The 20,013-nt window shown below is 35.9% G+C and overlaps 1 protein-coding gene across 3 annotated transcripts in view; it reads left to right on the plus strand.

Moving 5' to 3' along the window:
• The window catches only part of LOC102229823 (PDZ and LIM domain protein 5), a 52,884-nt gene that overhangs the window by 15,094 nt on the left and 17,777 nt on the right, over positions 1-20,013 (plus strand). Inside the window, exons 4-9 of one of the 3 annotated variants that reach the window (XM_023344051.1) lie at positions 10,155-10,191; positions 12,030-12,052; positions 13,212-13,232; positions 13,351-13,374; positions 13,649-13,812; positions 13,957-13,993. In XM_023344051.1, the coding sequence (XP_023199819.1) occupies positions 10,155-10,191; positions 12,030-12,052; positions 13,212-13,232; positions 13,351-13,374; positions 13,649-13,812; positions 13,957-13,993 (306 nt within the window). Of the gene's footprint in view, positions 1-10,154; positions 10,192-10,656; positions 11,079-12,029; positions 12,053-13,211; positions 13,233-13,350; positions 13,375-13,648; positions 13,813-13,956; positions 13,994-20,013 lie in introns of all 3 variants that reach the window. The other 2 variants (XM_023344050.1, XM_023344052.1) reach the window with 2 other exon arrangements.

Genomic DNA, 20,013 nt, shown 5'->3' on the forward strand with positions numbered 1-20,013 from the left:
AGCACCGGGAAAAATCATGTTACCATTAAAGGAGGTAGGAAGCATTTGCTGAAAGGAATGAAGTTGGTGCTTGGAAAATTCCTGAGTTTGAAAAACCTCTTTCCTTGGAAAATGTCAGGAATTGCAAAAACAGAAAAAACTTTTCCTCACTGCTGATGGGTTTATTCTGAGTTGGTCTCCTTTGGGGAATCACAAACGTTCACTATCTAAATAGCCCTCATTACTGTTACAATTATTCCATTTAGATGTACACCAAAGCATTAAACTGTTCACTTCCAATTATTCTATTCCTCAACAAAACCACCTTTGTATTTTGCTGTAATGTGTTTCAGCCTTTAGTGCCTGGCTGAACGCTTTATTCCCTGTGGTGAAGTTTTTCTGAAGCCTGTGACGTTTTAACAAGTCTCTCTGTGTAGGTGTTTTGATTCTTGTTTGATAGCAATGGCACAGCCATGAGGTTCAGGGTGATAGCTTGTACAAAAAGTGAATACCAAGATTTTTTGTATGATAGAGAACCATAGCATGGAGTAAGATTAGTCTCATTGTTATGGATGATATGTGTGATTATTGAACAGGAAACTACACACACACAAAAGGGTGAAACCTTTTGTTTTATTCTTCTGGGTCCATTTCTCTTTTATAATTTTGGAGTGTTGTGACTATTGCAAAGGAACCACACAGTGTAATTGCTGTTTTTGGCAAGCCTTTTCTTTGGCATTAGGTTCAAAGTTGTGAAGTCTAAGTTTACATGCACACAACATGTTCATTCAAAACCTGTAAAGAGGACCTGTCCCTGATCTGCCCCTCTCTAGTCATCCATCAGTAGAATTGGCAATATCCCAAACAGCTGTGAGTTTCTAGAAGTTAGGTCTGCAGTGCAGCAAGGCAGGAGGTGTATTTGGCACTGACATTACCACTACATATAAAAACTAAGTCTGGAAGTATCTGAGCCATTCTTTTCAAAATTGTAATTGTATTTGGGGGCAACGGTGGCCAAGGAGGTCAGGGTTTGAAATGCCCCAGGGCAGCTGTGATAAGATTTGCTTGTACCTTTGCAACACAGCTGATTCTGGGGTGTGACCACCTTACTTGGCGAGACTAGGCTGTACCAGTGGAGGGTGGGGAGAGAGTTGGACTCTGACCACCCTCATTGCATCGACTTTTTCTCACAACACACAGAAATGGCAAAAAGTTCTCTCAATCCCATTATGGAGTGTTTTGTGGAAGGGGTTTTCAATTACCACAATCAAGTTATACCGATTGCCAATTCACTCACATTTTGTTGCCAACCTTTATCATTTAATCCCAATATTCATCCATTTTGTACTGGTAAGTAATACATTTATTCAATGTACATCCAGTACGAATCAGTTCATTCTTGTGATAATACAAATTATTGACTTTCATGTATAATTTTATTTTATTGTATTTGTATTTCTGATCAGAATATGTTACAGCCCAATTGATTATGGCTCTGATTCTCATTTGGGGAAGTCCATAGTTATGAAATATGAATGATCATGATGCCTGTTTGAACCAAAACAACTCTGAGCAGTCTCTTCCAGATAAATAATCTGAAGTGGCATAATGCCACTTCATAGCTTTGAAATATAAGTAGATTAGATCTGGTTGAAAAGAGCTACAAATTGTCCTAAAGTCAAGTATGTATTGACACATGAACCATCCTATGGCAGCTGGTTCCTTACTGGTACCAGAAATTTTTTTTATTCATCATTACTAAAATAACAAAAGCATGAAATACTGTAGATATCTTGCTTAAATGTATGGAAGTGTTTCACAGGACGTGTCATCTGCTGCCAAGCTCACCTCAGCTTCATAAGTTCTGTATCACAAATACTTATCAGTCATAGAAAAGGGTAATAGAGAAACTGAACATTTGGTACTGACTGATAAACTGCTCAAACCAAAGCAGCTGCAGAGTTATTTTAAGTTCTGCAGTGGAAGTAACGACAGACGAGGGGTAGGGCAAGGGAGGTTTACAGAGTTGAGGTATATGATTTCAGTTTGTTTATGTGGGAGTTTATGTTTCTGGCTTGTGCATTATATAATGATGTATAACAGTATTTCAAAGTTTAACTGTCTAAATACAGAATACAGAACCAAACAGTTTAGGCATTACACTTCCTGGTTGAGGAGCATCGGTTTGAAGTAAAGACCAACATTTTGGTCAAAATTTTATTCCCAAAGGCAGCCTCAGTACGCCACTAGAGATATTTGCAACAGTCTCAGTACCACTGTTTTTCAGATTTTTTTATAGAGACTTTTTGTGCATCTAAAATGTAGTTTCTCATAAGAAACATGAGAAAGCATAAGTTACATAACTGGTTGTTTGATTTATGGAAGGAGTAATTTGGTTACCTGGTTGTAGGTAACACTGATACTTTAATAAAATGACATATAGCCTATTTTTAAACCCTCATTGAAACTGGACCCACTTTGCTTACTTCAAAATGAGCTGCAAGTACACAAGCAGCAGATTGAAATAAGTCTCAGAAAAATAAATATTTGCACATTTGCATTTATATTGTACCTGTTGGCAAACATTATTGAACAAAAAAAACTAACATAGTATGCCTTTATGTATATATACTATGTTTTAGTATTGCTGTTTGTAGGGTAAAAAAGATACATTAATCTCTGTAAAAATATAGTTAAGCATATTTATGTTCCACTCACTGTTAAGTTGTATAACATCTATAGCTGCTAAAATCTGCAGCTCTATGCAAATCTTCTGTACTTATAGGACCCCTCTGTGCAGCTGCCATTGTCAGTTATTTGGTTGTGATAGTTGCCAAAGATGCTCCAAAGCCAAGAGTGCTACACTGGGCCCACCTGTCTCTGTCTGTCACCGGTGTTTGGAAGTTGCCAAAGACCATCTAAACCCGGTTGCTGTCGTCTTTGTCGGGGCCCACTGAATCCACCACTGATATCTTAATGCCAGGAGAATAGAAAGCGCAGCTTCATACACCTGTTTCTGCATATCCTTTTCAGGTCAGTCACTTCTTGCCAAATAAAATACAAATCCCAGTAACACTATAGTCAGAGAAGGTAGTCCATAGGTATTATGAAGCCAAGAACATTGTGTTAATATCATCAGTCTTTGGATTTTTTTCTTTCCTTTCTTTGCCAAGTACATCTTACACTCGGCCAAAAACACTCATCTTCATCCTTGCAAGGATTGTTGAATGATCCCCAGCAGTTTCTAGAGTCATCTGCTCTGATATATATATTTTTTTACCCCTCCAGGGAGTCTTTTGTGGGCTATAGTGTCCCTTATATGAAAGTAGGCTGACAGGAAAGTGGGAAGACATGCGGCAAATGTCGCTGGGTCCGGGAATCGAACCCAAGGCCCAATCGAACGCAAGGCCTCCAAACATGGGTCGTGCTATCCCCTGCGCCACCACGGCACGCCCCATCTGCTCTGATTTAACAGAAAAATAAGAAGCTATAGTTCTTATCATAAATGATGAGTATGTGCATTAAGTTAGTTTAGGAGGACAGCACACATTGAAACTATACATCGCATTTTCTGCAGACTTGTTTCAAATCAACATAATGACTCTATAATAAATTTACATTAAAACACTTTGAGACACAGTGCATAATTGTTTTCCCAGACATGATTTGCCATCTTCGCTCATGGGCCTAACGTTTAACTTCAGGAATTTCAGTTATCTACTCGGACTGTGCAGGACTTACCGAAAAACTTACCGAAGAGTGAGAATGTTAGGAATGTTTGGGAATTATTACAAAATAGCCACATAAGGCAAAGGTAGTGATGGCAAAGGTTAAAGCTTGACTTTAAATTCAGACTAAAGATTTACATTCGGATTAGTCAGTAGGAGGGAGTCGAGAGAAATATTGTTTACTAATACCCTACCCAGTCTTGTAAAAGTGATTTTATTCCCAAAGGCAGCCTCAGTGTTAGGGTTGAACAATGCTGTTCACATTACAGCATTGTTACTGTAATATGAACTGTCATTTTCCCCCAAAACTGTATAATTTTTTATTTTAAAATCGTTGTTTCAGTACTCACAATTTTACTGACATGTAAAGCCTGGAAGCATCAGAGAACATTTCAAATGAGTTAGAGTCAAATGCAGACAAAGCAATGACGTGTCAGACAGCGATTGATTCTGAATCAAAAGCAATACTGCTGCGACTCCTAAATATTCATGGTAAAAATAATGTCACAAAATTTTGCATGTATGTGGGAGCATGTCTAAGAGTTGCTAACTCTTCTTGATATGCAACTTATTCAGGAGACGTCAGACCAGATGCTTACTATGGATCACACTTCTTTCCCAGTTGTTTATCATCTTGATGTGCACTGTCTTTGTACTGAGAAGTAACCCCAGCTGGAGTCCAGTCCATTTCGCCTGTCTTTCTTTCCTCTGATTTATGCAGTTTGTAATTTCTGTTTTTGCTGTTTTAAAAGTTACAGCAAGTTGCCAGACATAGAAGGAAAAGTAAAGTAGTAAATAACATAATGTTTCTTCCTCTTAGATTCATAATAAACAGGCTTTGGACATCTTATTATTCATCTGTTTGGCTGACTTTCATTTCAAAATATGTGGGTGATTTGATTTGGCCCCCTGAACTCTTCTGTTTTTCTCGTGCCATCTCATTATGTACTTGATTTGCCAAAGACGCAAAGAGTGCTTGTTCTGTGCAGAATCCAAATTTCTGGTAACAATCCTTCATCTGTAGCCTTAAATTTAAGGTGTCATCTGTTTTGTGTAATTCAAGCAATGTAATTTAGGAGACATGTTAAGTACGGCTGACAGTTTGACTTAGATGATCCCGCATTCAAGAAATCTCTCTGCTCCTTAAAGTGGATAATTTTTACTGAGACATTCATCGTGCTTGTCAGGTAGCATTCTGATTGTTTTAATGCAGAGTACAGACATATTTTGTTTAGACTGACTGCCTGAACGGCCAGAAATGGATTCATTAGTTTATTCGGTTATACTTTAAATCCTACAGAGCTGGAAAAATGTGGGTTTCTTAAAAGAGGTTAGATCAAGGATTAATTATAGCAATAGAAGCTTAAAACCCTGCACAGTAGTGTATATAGCAAAAATACCCTTTTTGTCTACATTTACAGTTTAACTGATTTTTGACCTCCACAGCAGAAGTTTAGTCTATTTTACACCTCCAAGTTTGCACATTCATACACATACATATTGCCTTTTCCGGCTGAAATGTTGTTAGTTCCCTTTCCGCCCTTCTCCTGACTCCTGCTGTGTTGGAGTTTTGTATTCTAGTGCTGACTAGCAAGCTGCTGGAAACATTACCTTCTTTCTCCTGCCTTGGCAGGTTTTAGCTTAATGTGTCTGCTTCTTGTCATGATTTGTGTTTAAGACTCCTCTGGGTACCAGTTCACTGCTGAGTGTTTTTGTTAGACAGTGAAATGTGCCAATTTGTTGCTATGTTACCGTACAAAGCAAAGTTGTGGCATTTTCTGTCACCTCATTAACTTTGTGTAATTAACCTATAAATTCTACAAGCCATGTTATAACGTCAGTGGTTTATCTACAACTGAGGTTATCAGACATGTGCAGACACATGTAAACAACAGCTCAGGTCAGGCCATGTAGGCTACATATCTGTGTAATTTATCAAATAATACCATGTGGACAATGAGTGTGTTAAATAAAATCAATCAAATCAAGTCAATGACTGAATAACTTGAGTTACAAAAACATCCCTGAGCCAAATTTTTAAATTCAGTGCTGTATTCAAATGTCTCATAGGAAAGGTTATTTTTCTCACATGATATCCTCATGCTAAACTAGGTATGATGAAAATCAAAAAATGGTTTGGTCCATTTTAACAAAAATGTGAACCACTACAGTCAACTAAGATTCTGAAGTTGAAGCCACAATTGAAGCAATCTCAACAAAACTGGACAGTGGAGGATTGGGGAAATATTGTTTGGTCTGGTAGTTATTGATTTAAACCGCAGCATTCTACTTCCAGCAGGCTAATGCACGATGTCACCGAGTTTATGTAATCTCAAACTGGTTTCCTTGAACAACACAATGAGTTCACTGTTCTCTAATGGGGGTTGTGGAGATTCACACTACAATGTGCAGCAGACAAATCTGATGCAACTGTTTGATTCTATGATGTCAATGTGGAGCAAAATTATTAAAGCAATATTACTATCACCTTGTTAAATTTACATGCTTCAATTACTTAGGGCAGTTCTAGAGATAGGGTGGACTTCAACCCATTCCTAAAAAGGGTTAAGTGATAAGATGGCCAGTGAATATATGAAACCTTCATGCTTTTTGTGAAAACAGAAAACTGGATTTTTGGTTTTCCCTAAAATATTACTAAACATTCCTGAACTCTCCATCATCTATCTTTTCATCTTGTGAGCCCTATGTAGTCTTACACCCTAACAACTGATAAAAATTAAAAACAAGGGTTTGAAGATCCTTTGAATTTAGAAACCAAAGCATTGTAGCTGTGATAGTTCAATACTGAACCGCTGCTTTTTCTCACGCCTATTTAAATGAGTAATGTTATTGGAGGGAAGCTGGTGCAGTTTAAACATAGATTTTTTCCTCTGTCTGGTCAGTGTCAGGGATTCTGTTAGACGTCCATGTGATGTCATTCTCAGTGACACGCCTGCAATGGCTTCTGCCAAGATAATAGTGGAAGGTAGACAGATAAGAAATGTGCACATCACAAAAACCCACTTGTACTCTGACAAATTGTTAACAGCTTGAAAACAAAAAACCTTGTACCCATAATCCATTAGTATGAGATCTGAAAACCATTTTTGATGAGCTTGAGGGTTGATTTAAAAACCAGTTTGACACATGAAAGTAAGTCTTAACATAAAACATATTGCCATTGTTTATATTTAATTGCTTTAGTGTCCTAAAGTTTGTTTTTTCCATTTAAAAGTTACAGTATGTATAAATTCACCAATTGAACTTCATATGCCAATAATTAGTAATATGTCAGTCATCACTAAAGATTGCTCTATTTCATTCAGTCCAATACATGATACATTATATTATGAGTTGTTATTCAAGATTTAAAATCAAGAAAATGAATAAAAAAAAAATACTGGATCTAAACCAGATAAAAATGCGAATGAAGAAAACTTCCAAAATGAAAAATTATCCAGATAGAATATTACAGAATAGGAGCAAGAAAAAGGAATGGTCAAACGAACTTGGTTAGACATACTGTGGGTCTTTGTGTGAGTTTGCATTCGTTAAACATATTTCCAGGCCAGATGCTATGGAGGGAATATACTGTTCCTTGTAGTCTGTGTTATTGCACTCATCCAGTAAAATTTCCTGGACCAACCTCTCATGGCTGAATTCACTGTCACCACACCCAGCACACCACCTCACTGTATATGTGTTTTTGTGTGAACGCACTTTGACCGGCTTTTGTACATTCACTCCCAGGAAAGAATATGTCAAATAAACAGCGGGACGATTCTTTAAAGGCTTAATTTATCGTAGCCTCCTGTGCTTAGCTTTCTAAAAAAAAAGTTTAATGAAAAGGAAGAACTTCGCATGAACATATACAGCATGGAAAATGTTTGTTTGCATGTAATAAATTATTTGGATACCTGATTGGGTCATTTGGGAAAATAGTGAATTGCTCCTTGAGAGATCATTCACCACATACCAGCAGCATTTACATCTTAAAATGCATACTTTTATTTAAATATGCCTCCAATGTGCTATTTAGCTTATAACCTTGATATTTTTTTTGTTTTGTGCTCAACACTCTACATAAGTTGCAATCAAGCCCCAAATTATTCCTGTTATTAAAAAAATAATTTATTATCATTTTTCTTCAACCATGATGTTTGTTTCACAGCTGATACTGATGCACTCAACCTTTGCACATGCACATTCTCACCATGCACATTCTTGCCCCACCTAACAGTGAGACAGTACTTGAAACAGCTCTCCGTTCAAAGGGTCTGGACATCCTGAACCTTTTTTTAACCTTGTCCATTTAAAAAGCTGGTGGTGTGTTGAGGCACAGGCCAAGCAACAACGTTTATGGGTGTGATTTGAGTACGAAGAGAATTGGCAGATTAAAAAGAAAAAGACAGCAAGAGTGCAGTGTAGTCATACTGGCATGACTTGAGAGGAGGGAGAATAGGTGACACTGTATTTGTTTTATGTTTTCAGACAATTCATGAGATTTAATATTTTTCACGCAAAGTTGGTGAGTCTTCGACAAATATAACAAAAAACATAAACAATCTGATTAAAAGCTAAATAAATTAAATGTATGTTCTTAAACATTTGGGCTTCTAAAAAAGCATTGAAGTAAGATGGTTGCTTCTATATTTTTCTCTAGAAATAACAGAGGAGAAAACCCCTGAAGTTATCAGAATTAAAACTGGCAGGTCAGACCAAAATGAAAACAGTAATCAGCATGATCCAAAAACATCCCAATGCTCTCCAAAGGACGGATTTCTTGGGTAAAGTTTCAGATGTAGTAAAATTTCAAACTCAATTGACTTTTGTGTAGTGTAGCCTTTAATCAGGAAATATTTATGGAACTCAATACTTAAATTGACACCGAAGGTCATGAGAATATCACTGTGGAAAACTGAGTTTTTTACTTAAAAAAATATACATTTGATACAAATTCTCAAAAGCAAGGGAAAGCCTTTGTGATAACATTAGACTCTGACTTAAATACCTCTTCTACTCTGGTATATGACGGCAATATATTTCCATGCTGCTGTTTTCCTGTTATAGATGCTTTGTAATTGAGGCAACAGCTCACTGGGGTGACAGAGTCATACATGTAATCCCTACTTGATACCCCAGTCTTCCCCTTCATACCTCATGTGCCAGATATATTTTCATCCCACAACTTGTGCAAGCAAAGGCTGTCCACAGATAAACTGAGTACTAGGTAGACTATTTACAGAATCGTGTGTCCATGGAAACTTGCATGGATAAAGGTGACGCAGTCTTAGTGAGGCTATGTGAAATATAGGGTGTGCTCGGTCAGTCAGCAATGTATTTTAAGCTTAGCATTATTCTGCTTTTGGTCGAGCCTTTATGGCATATACTAATACATTGTCAAAGTAATGTATTCTCACCCCATTTACTTAACACCATTTAAGAAACATGGTCATAGTATCAGTGCATTGTTGGCAAACCAGCGGGAATCAAGAGTCAAACAGAAAAGGCCAAACAAGTATCTGTATCTGTGGACTAATGTCTTCACAGTCGGAGTGTTGGTTCATTTTCAGAGCTGAAGGACACGGAGCTCCCTGAGAACGAGTCCAGAGGGGGTTGCTCTAAAAGAAATGCAAGGCAGCTGACGTTTGTGTGTCTTCAGTTACAGTTCGGTTTACTTAGCCTTTGAATTTATGGAAACAATTTTTACACTTTATCGCAAGTTGTGAAAAGTTATTTATAAGCTATATTTATTTTGCAAATGTACACACATTACCACTGATGTTTGAATCTAGTCCTAACTGCTGTTGACTGAATTAGTTTCAGCATATTAGAGAATATAGTATGATTCAACAAAGGTTCATTTCAACAGATGAAATATGATTTAAATGATTTAGAGAATAGCATTCGATCATTTTGTGATTTGAAAGTAAATGAAGTGTATGAGGGTAAGAATGTTCCTAAAAAAGTCTTTCATGGATGACCTGGCACAAATAGGCATTTACGGTATGAACACAAAGAGTATCAGACTTATACAGACCTTTGTTGAATGAAAACAGCTGTTTTCAAAAAACTTTGAACAATGCCACATTTTCCCACTCATGCAACTCATGTTTCACTCTTTGACATGTAGACGTAGCCAGAACCATTTGGATTCTGTCAGAACTGATGACAGAATTTTTTTCACATTGGTTTTAATGCTCACAGCTCAGGTTCAGTAGTAATTCACCGTGAGTGCCTTTCTTTTTTCTTTTTTTAAAAACCCTCAATAACGTCTGAAACTTTGACAGTATAGTTTCCATCAATATCAGTAAATACTCTGGAAGCATTTTTGTAATTTTACCCAAGTAGAAAAAGTTTTTAAGGAGTATTTTGATATGAAAAATAATGTGGTGGACAATAATAATAATTTCATCCTTTTTTCTCCTTCTTTTCACTCCTTTATAGATCCAGTGTTTCTAAGCCCCCTCCAGTGGCACCAAAGGTAATGTAAAATTATTTTCATGAAATAAGTCAAAACCTTTTCTGTAAAAATACATTTGCCAAATATGACAATTCTTTAAAAAGTTGCACATATAAAAAAAAGGCATTGTGCTATTTGCATAGATGTTATTTAGGTGAAAACTGATTAGAATAATTATCCTATAAAAAGCTACTGAATACAGTGTCTTGAACTTGTCTTTAAGAGCATCACACCCTTCTGAAACAATGCCGTACATAATTTTTGTTGCATGTCCTCACTTATTTACATTGAACTGTTTGATAAAACACTGATGCTTTCCTATAACCCTGGCTGAACACAGCCTGTAAAAACTAATCCATTATTTTAAAAAGTACTTCATTCATTTGTTTTTATTGGACACAAACACATATGGGAGGCATCCTTGTTTTATGCTTTGATTTAATTTATTTTTGTGTGTATTTGCATGTTCTTTTGTCGTATGGATAGGACAACCGAACAGACCTCATAAAACCAGTAGCCATCACCCATCCCTCTGTTTCACAACATCCCCAGTCTCAGTGCTCTGCCCCTTACAAAAAGGCCCCCAGACCTTATGGGGGTTGCAGCTCTGATGGTGTATACTCTCCTTCACAGTCACCTTTCACCACCTTCATCCCTTCCCCATCCTCTGCCTTCACTCCTGCTTCATCCCACATTGGTCCTCCCCCTTCCCCTCTTCTTCCTCCTTTGATCTCTTACCCATCCTCTGCATCCTCTTCCTCCTCCCCCCCTGTCCTGGTTGCGCCTCAGCCATCAGTGTATAACACACCGATCAACCTCTACTCAACTGAAAATGCGTGCGAGGTGGCCATGGGGCAAAGGCGGGGCCTGTTGGAGAGTCAGGGAGGAGCCTTACCACATTTTAATGGGTGAGTGGCAGACTCATTAACTAATCAGATTAATTAATCCATTATTGGTATCCTGTTTTTTTTTTTATCTTTCTCTTTGAGATTCTTAGAACCTGCCACTTAGTTTCTTCCCTTACTGTATCACCGAATTTCTCTACTTTGTCTCTAAATGACTTCAAACTAAAATATTAACCTTTAGGCATATAAATAAAGCTTTAATTGTGATAATGTAATTTTGAGTGGCATAGTGAGAAATGGGTCTACATTCTGCCACCTTTTTGTTGAGCATGTTTTGAGCATACTGTTTAAATAATTAAGAGGAGAAGGATGCAACTTCAGCATTCAGCTTGACATGTTAGAGACCTCAAAGACAGAAAAAATGTGTAGACCTCCTCCCATCACACTTCATTTACCCTAATCTGCAGTTTAGGTATGTTTGGTTTGTTACTATCATTTTAATTTCTCCGATGGGATAGTAACAAACACATTTTAGATTTCTAGAATACAATTAAAAATCATTTGTTTCATTTTTACTTTCCCATTAAGTTCTAGGATTACCACACAGTTTTGTGTTTTCTAGGCACTTTTGAAAATTGTTAGTGGTTCCTCTTTCTCTGGCAGTCAGAGAGAGAGAGAGAGAGATCAATATGAGCCTTCATACTTACATGAACATTATTCATGAAATAATTAGATAATTTTCCATACTATGCCTGTTTAATCACAGAGACTTCACTCTATCTTGTTTGCAGATTATACCTTTTTTAGTTTGTTCCTGGAAATATGTAAACAAGCTGGTGTTTAGGGGCAGCATGCTTTCGTCTTGCCTGCTTGTGTGCATGTTGTGTGATTTGATGTTTCAGAAGGGAGTCATGAGCAAAAAGTTTCAATTTCTGTTGATAGACTTGTTCACAAGTACATCATCTATGATCTCTGTTTTCTCTTTATTTCATCCTTTATCTTTCTGCTTTCCAGAACACGTCTCGTCCAGTCACAAAGTTAGTGTCTGAAGCATGTTGAGTGTTTGCTCTGGTGTTTTTTAGCTGATACTTGTAAATCTCAGCGTCTATGCCCACTTATTTGACTTATTGACATCTTTTTCTTCTGACTGTTAACATTTGAATTTAATTTTACTTTTAGTCATCTCGTCATTATTTGCATCTTAACGATAACACAAATGTTTTCAAAGACAGATAAGCTGTTTAGCTGGTATTTTCGTGAAGCAAGCTATTGTTTGATTAGCCAGTTGAACTAGTCACCATTCAGTCAGTTTCTGGGAAAAAAAGCTGACATTAGATTGCATTTTGCACTTGTAATTATGAGCGGATTTTAAAAAACGGCACAAAACTGAATCACAAATACACATTTTATTTCACAGGAATACAGAGTTTTCAATTACAAAATATTTTAGCCAATAGTTGTGCGCATAAATATTTCTTTTTCAAAATGGATGTGTGTTCAATTAAATATTCGGGGCTACTTACTGCAGAATCTGCACTTGATCAAACACAGTGTGAATCTTTAGCAGATAGCACACATATGCAGCATTACCAACCTTCCTACAGTAATACATTTCAGTATCCACATCACTGTTTCTATAAAGAGAATGTGTTATTGACACTCATAAATCAGACAATTCAGCGTGCTGGGAAAGATAGCAAGAGAGGGTGTATTTATAGATAATTGATTGAGACACACTCAGTGTGTATCAATGTGTTAGTTTCTCCTGGGAGTTGATTTACTGACTGTGACAGACATTTCATCAGCTTGCTACCAAGCAATACTTTATATTTACTGTACATACACACATGCAAACAAACTGAACACATTTATATTTTCAGGTTGCTTTGCACCACCAAAAGTGAAAAACAGCATATCTTTATAACATTTGATTAAAGATGACTGACATTCTACACATACGGACTTGTACACTGTTTAAAAGCACCACCATGTGGTTGAAAATAAAACTTAAATATTGCAGATTTAGAGAACATAATGTTCTGCTGTTGGGTTGTGCTCATGTTGCTATTTGTATTCCACAAGGTCATTTTCTTTTTCTTTATGGTCTTCTTTTATATGAACACATTTCCATCAAATACTTGCCCAGAAGTTAATGACTTTCTATCGCTTTGTCCTTTTTCTTTGATGCTCCATTAGTGGACCTCAAAATACTTTAAAGTAAGTCTTAACACAATTCAGTTGCTTTTTTTAATAAAAGATATGAAGGCTGCTGTTTTATAGCCTCTTTCCTTTATTTGGACTTTATATTGCCTTGTTTTTCTCCTTGATTTCCAAGAAAACCTCTGCATCTGCCTCCAAGGTATCATGCTGGTTTAAAAAGTACACCAAGTCCATTTAATAAAGTGTGGTGTGGCCCTTTTCACATTCTAATTAGCACTACTGTGTGAAGCAGTTCCATCTCATCTAGTCATCTAACAAACTTATTTCATTCCATGAAACTCAATATGTACTGCTAAAAATATGGAGTAACCACCACCATAAACTCCAGAAGAATGGAAAGATAAATTAGCTTTAAAAAGTACTTTCAGATGTGATCTTTCCCTCATTCATCTGTCTTTTCTCTGTATTCCTAGGAAACATATTGTGGACACAGACATCCATTTTTACCATGTGCCTACTCACGCTGATGCCAGTAGAAAGCGCATAATGGAGGACACAGAGGACTGGCGTCCACGCACGGGCACCACCCAGTCCCGATCTTTCAGGATTCTGGCTCAGATCACAGGCACGGAGAACGGTACGACAGAAATGGAAATTAACCATTTTATGCATTTTTTGTTTAATTAACTATTACTAAACATATCTGAATGTAACAAAATTATTCACTTGTACAGTACATTTTGGAGGATATTCATTTGATTTACATTTTTTTTCCTTCTAGTTCAAAATGAAGAAGCTGATGCATCAAAGAAGACAAAGTAAGTGCATCTAAAAAAGAGAGTTTTAATTTAGTTTTCTGTGGTTGCTTTGTTGTCATTCAACTTGCTTATTTGAATGTTTAGTATAAAATTTCCATATATGAAGTGATCCAAAAGACTTATACCAACTCTTTGTGACACAATATGTGCAATCAGCCTAAGATGTTGACAGCCAATTAGCAGGTATTAAACCTGATCTTCAGTCAAAACTTCATGCAGTGAAGATTTCCAACTTAAATAATTCCAACGTGTGACATTTTGAACGCTTATTTCATGTTGCTCAATATTGATTTCACACCTACAGTATTTGTAATGAATGTGCATATCAGTACTGTTGAAATGTGAATGTGACAGCCTTGCTGTGCTGCATGTTATGTAACTCATGATTGTGTGGTTGAGAATCATGACTCTGCCACAGTTGTGTTGTTATGTGACGTGACCTCTTGACCCTTCGTGCTCTTGTTGGTTTGCTGTGACAAGTTACTTAAGCCGTTGCTTCAAATTGTCTGTGCTGGTGTCTGGCATTAATCATAATACATTTGTTGTTATTTGTGTTTGGGCCTTTTTTATTCCAATAATGAAAGTGTGATTTTCATCTGAATGCTTTTTGACCATCATCAGCTTCTATTAGTAACTGGCATCATTGCGCTTTCTTTCTGGCATGGGCTTTAATCCATTTCCTCGAAGTTGTGTTGAGAATGATTATTGCCATTTATTCAAGTTCTTCTTTTATGTTTCTTCTGTTGCTCTTCTCTCTCCTTATTTTTTCCTCCCTTTTCCTGCTGTGTTCTGGATGGCAGAGTGAACAAGAATACCACTCGACTTGTGGTTGGACCCAAGTACAACGAGCTGAGAAACTGGCACCATGGAGTGTCCGCTCGCACCCTGAATGTCCAGTAGACTATGTGTGTTTCGGTGTGTGTCTGTGTGTGTGGATCTGTGGGTGTTAGTGGTTGTATGCTGCTGTATTTGTATATCCCTGGGGTGTTAGGTCTCTATGTGAGGAAGATTGCTAAGATTGGAAAAAAGTCTAGTGATACTAAGGAAGTAAAAGAAAATAATACTGGGATGAGAGCTGTACACGTATCTCTCATGGTTTTGCATCTCTATGGATTTTCTATTTTCAGTCAGTTTTCAAAGCAGATGGACTTTTCTAATACTTCATAATTCTACTGCAAATCACTTGTAAGCTTCAGTTGAATAATGCTCCAAGATGAGTTTCATGTGCATTTGAAACTTTATGTATACAATCTGATCATTATCCAAATTAGGCCATATAATGACCCAATAAAAGCATAGGAAAAATATGGAACAAATGAAAAACAAGATGGTGGTATCATGGCCAGAATAAAGTACCCTGTCCTGACACGGTAAGGCAGAGAAATTCATACAAAATAGAGTTCAACAAAAGAACCTTTATTTTCTTGTGCTTAGATCCAACTAAAACACGTTCGTTAATATAAATTGTAGGATAAGAAACATTGTGTCCACAGCTTTTATTAAAAGATGCCTTGTTTGTCTTGAAGCTTATTCTTCTTTCTTTGAACACTAAATATCTTTTTTATGATAGACTCAGATCAGATTCATCTTTAATGGATGATTCATCATCATACTTAGCCCAGAACATAGCAACCCATTTGGTCATATAATAAAAGGTAAACAAATCTCTGTTAGGAAAAAGTAGTCATTTTAGTGAAATGGTTTTGCTTCTGTTTTGTTGTTAATTTACACTTCCTTTTTCCACTTCTTACTTTATCTGTGTCTTTGAACCTGCTTTAACTATCCATGGTCCTGCAATTCTGCCAAAGAAATTAAATACATTAAAGAAGGTGTGTTTCAGTATGTAAAAGTATTTATTTTGAATGTTGATAGAAGGTTTTATTGAACGACACTTTGAAGAGTAAGATACAATATCCTTGTATTAAATATGTATACAGCATATCTGAACAAATGACAACAATTGGTGAAGTAATTCTCCTGAAGGAATTTGGTGTTTTCACGTCGCCTTTTCCTGAATGATTTAAGTAAGTCATTTTAAAGACAAGTGAACTATGCAGTAACAATACAATCATTTAATATAACTATTCTTCTGTCTTTAATCTTATTGTACTTGCAGTTTGGTGAAATAGAGAATGACACATTTGATAAAGGAATTAAATATTTTCATGATCTATTAAAACAATATATCTGCTTAAATTTTAAATTTCAAAATTTAACCTGTACCACTTGTGATGTTTCTACTAGAGTGGAATTAAAACTGTAAGAGTAACTGATGCAAGAAATTTGCTCTGTGATTTCACCTGATAGTTCAGAAATGTCTATGGGATGAAAGTGCATTTGTATTATGGTTTTCTGTACATCTGAAAATATGTAAATAAACACAAAACCACTAACTTTGATTGGTTTAATTAAATAAAATCCTGTTAAGGTATTATTTTTTCATAGTCATTAAACACTTTCAATTGCTGGACTTTCTGAAATGTGTCACCAATTCTAAAATAAAGTTGCAAGGGAAAACATCGATAGTTTTATCCTGAAGAATAAAATCCTGTAGTAGCTAAGCAATTAATATTGCACAATTTTATAGTTTGTGCACACTCATTGTCTATTTTTTCTTTTGTTTGATGGGTATGCGAAATAAAGCAGAGTGCTCACAATGAAATTATATAATAAAGTTTATTATAAACTTTGAACTACACCTCTTCACTCTCTCTACTCCTTGCTCACTCTTATGGATGAGCAGTGCACAAGTCTACATAAAACAATAAATTTACTGCCATCCCACTGCCTTAAACAACAGAAGTCTTTTAGACCATCTCAGTGAATCAGAATGTCATTAAAAATACTTTTATTTAGGTAATTCAATTCCACATTTATCACACAGAATGATACATTTGATGTGTTTATTTCTGTTAATTTTCATGATTATGGTTTAAAGCTAATTGAAACCTAAAATTGAGTGTCTCAGAAGATTATATACTGTATGATGGATTATATACCATCATACAGTTTATGTGTAAACTGTGTGATGGTGGCCACCATAAAACAGTTTAAAATACAAAGGATGGCCTTCAGAAAAGTATATTTATTTACTAATTGTACTAAGTATTCATGTCCTGTGGCTCTTTTGAGGTGTCAATAAGGCACAGGTGGCTTTGATAGAAGCCTTATGTTTGTCTGCATTGTTGGGTCCAGTGCTTGGCATCTTCCTCTTCCTCCATACATTTTCAAAGAAGTGAGGGTCAGGGGTCAGAAGGGACTTAGCACAAGGAATGCAATCATTTTAGCCCTGGATAAGCCTCAGTGTGGTAAGTTTTGAAACACAGGCTCCAGTTCTTGTCCTGTTAATAACCAAGAAAACTCTGGAATGTGCTTTGTTTCACAATCCCCTCAAGGCTCCAATTGTAACTGTTGCTTTTTTGGCTACAGTTTTTCTTTCACTCAACTTAACATTAATTTATTTGGATAAACCACTCTAAACCACCAAAGCGGTGAGCTTACTCTCATTTGTTATTATGATCAAATGTTTGCTGTAGAAGCACAGAAAAATCTAAAACATCAAAAACATTTTAAATTGTTTCATTAAATAAGTGAAACAGAAGGGATAGGTTTATACTTTATTTTAAACAGGAAAATAACTTAATGAGATGAAAAGCCTTTTTTCCCAAAGCTTTTATTTCAGTAAGTTGAAATGAAAAGCCAGATCACAGATCAAAAGTGATCTGGCCAAGACAGCAGTATAATACATACAACCAATAAACTTGCAGAATATTTTGCATGGGTTGCGCCTTAAGGGCCCCTAGGTTTTGAGAACTTTTGGTCTGTTTTTCATCTGACAAAATGTTGAAGTATTTTTCAAATGCAGCTCTTTCTTCAAGCTCAAAATCAGTTAGTGATTGATAATAATGAGATCATTTTCATTTGACTAGGTGCTTCACCAACTTGTAATCTGTTTATTGCAGAAATATTTGAGCAAGGATGTTGTGAAGCCTAATTCTCGCCTGGAATAATTTGATAATAAAATAATTTTCCACCTTCATTTCTTTTTTCTCAAAACAGCAGTTTTCATTGTTCACCACTAGATGGAGGCATACATTTTAAAATGTTTGAGTTTGTAATGGCTATGATGGTGGCAACCATAATTTTTAATGCGCAGTGAGAAACTGGCACACATAAAGATAATTGTTTTACACTGACATGGATCCTGCACAAAAACACAACATTTACAAAATAATAAAAGTTTTACATTGCTTAAAATATTTTCTCAGCTATAGTCATTCTGTAACTTGGTTTATTGATTTATTTATTTATTTTTTAAATTCTGACCTGACTAAGTCATACTGATGATTTATTTTTATTGCATGCTGTGAAAACAGTAATATTCATTATGGTGCTTTTAGATCAAAGTACTTTCCACCCAGGCCTGCCTTCTGCCCCCTCCAATAAGCCTCCAGTAGCCCCACATGACCTGTCCAACACACGAGCTCTGTTCATAGTAAATGAAGTGTGCCAATTCACTGCAGTGTTAATGTGGCTTTCACTTTGAAACAATCATCAGTTTTTCAGAGTGTTCCCTGTCAACAGCTTATTCTTTCCTTCACTGTATTAGTTAATACATTATAAATCCCTTTGAGATTAATAAAGACCAATTCCTAAGTCACTTAAGGTTTTCTCCTTTTTTCTGCTTTTTTTTTACATTGTTACAGGGTGTATAAAAATCTAACTAGCTAACTGGTTCACTAGAATTTTTCACCAAATTTCTCAATTAAAAATAAGAAAAATATCCTTCCTCTACATTTACAATTGATATTCCTTAAATTGTTTTATGTATGTGAAACATAAATGAAATGTGAAAATTCACTTATTTATTCTTTGAAGTCTACGTTTGACATATTTTATGCATTCATATTTAAGTAGCAAGAAAATGAGAACAGTTTCATGAAGAGCAGTGCAAGATAACAAATCAGACTCTTACTATCAATGTGCAAGATTTTGCAGTCGCAAGGGTGTTCTTCGACGCAGCTTTTTTTCAGGTCATTACATTTTTGGGGAAAACTCAAATATAGCTAGGCATTCCTACAATATATTGTTCCAGATGGAAGGGCTTTCACTGCCACTGATGCCCAAACCTGACATTAACTGGATACATGACCAAACTTGCAAAAATGTTTGGGAAATTGTGAAGATAGAAAACAAAGAGAAGATTGAGGAAATATGTGAGATAATTGCAATAATATTGCAATTGTGGGTTTTTGCAGCCCTGGTTTTAATCTGAGCATGGTGGTCTGGTTTTATTTATTTATTTGTTTATCAATTCATACTTTTTTGATTGATTTAATAAATCAGTTAGCTAGTCATGTTTACTTCCTTGTTTTTATTGAGGTTTTCATTTTTGTATAAACTAGTTATTTTCTCAACACTTATTATTTTCTGTCTTGTCCTATAGTGTTTTCGTATACTTTTTCTTTAGTTAGAGTAAATTAAAGGAATTAAATGAATAGTTTTGCATGACCTATAAAGTGTTGATCTTTTTCATGGCATTAGCCTTTTGTTATTAGCTTTTTGTTGTTTTTATAAGATATTTCATTAAGTTTAAATGCAGAGCTATTTTTTTCCTTTACATAAAATACTTGAAATACTTTCATACATATCCGGAAAGCTGTTAAGTTGAGCACCTATATTTATCCAACAGCATAAATAATAGCACTGAACATGCCATCCATGACAGTGAAAAGTCCATGTTTATTCAAACCATGCCAGCACCACAAGACACTGGACATGTGTCTGTGTGGCGACAGTTCATTGCTACTATAACATTCTGTGGTCGCTGTAAAACAACTTGGCAGCATCTCAGAGAGATCAGTCATCAGTCAGTGGAAACAACTGGACACCCGGGCCATGAAGCAATAAAAGGTCTGCATGTGTCTGTTGGAATGGGTGTCTGTATAAATAAATGGATGACTTTGTCATAGTATGAGTGTGAATCTCCACACATGGATAGTATAGTGCGCATGTGAGGA

The sequence above is a fragment of the Xiphophorus maculatus genome, chromosome 12 (assembly GCF_002775205.1).
Source record: "Xiphophorus maculatus strain JP 163 A chromosome 12, X_maculatus-5.0-male, whole genome shotgun sequence".
Lineage (NCBI taxonomy): Eukaryota > Metazoa > Chordata > Actinopteri > Cyprinodontiformes > Poeciliidae > Xiphophorus > Xiphophorus maculatus.